This window comes from Oryzias melastigma, unplaced genomic scaffold (assembly GCF_002922805.2).
Source record: "Oryzias melastigma strain HK-1 unplaced genomic scaffold, ASM292280v2 sc00600, whole genome shotgun sequence".
In the NCBI taxonomy this organism is placed as follows: Eukaryota; Metazoa; Chordata; class Actinopteri; order Beloniformes; family Adrianichthyidae; genus Oryzias; species Oryzias melastigma.
In genome coordinates this window covers 1-513 of record NW_023417192.1, presented here as the reverse complement: position 1 = coordinate 513, position 513 = coordinate 1, and the positions used below count along the sequence as shown (strand labels likewise).

At 35.3% G+C, this 513-nt stretch overlaps 1 protein-coding gene across 1 annotated transcript in view; it reads right to left on the bottom strand.

The window, feature by feature from the left end:
* LOC112140765 overlaps positions 1–509 on the bottom strand; it is a gene marked incomplete at its 5' end in the record, with an annotated part of 7,234 nt that extends 6,725 nt beyond the window's left edge. The window contains one exon of the mRNA XM_036211122.1: positions 402–509. Coding sequence (XP_036067015.1) covers positions 402–509 — 108 coding nt within the window. The remainder of the gene's footprint in view (positions 1–401) is intronic.
* Positions 510–513: the final 4 nt, after the last annotated feature.

Below are 513 nucleotides of genomic sequence, written 5' to 3'. Positions count from 1 at the left end.
CCAAAAACTGAACAACTATTAATAGATTTTGATCCAGCTATTTTGCATACTCTACTTGAGTTTTTAGTTGTTTATATCTTAGCCTAACAAGCATTTAGAGAAAATTAATAACCATTGTCCAAACAAGTATGACGGTTTATGCTTTTGTATACAAAATATATATATATATTTTTCTCAAAAAGGTACATTTTTCATGTTTTCCTTTTTTTCAGCCATGTGGGCATAGAAATCCAAAATTTCCCAAGTATCAAGCACAGCAGACACATTTAGAGGGGGTATTTGTTTTTTTTTAGCATAAAACCAAGTAGGCTTTTCTAAAAAAGTTATTTATATCGAATAAAATAAATGAAATGGAAGCCCTATATTGTAATTAGGTGTAGTGGTGGACATGACTCCCTTACCTCTGCCGCATACTGTTTGCTGTTCACCATGTGTTCAGAACCAGCGATTCGACTGGAGGAGCCCCAATGGAAATGCAGCTGAGCTGCGCTATAACGATACCGCAGGCTTGAG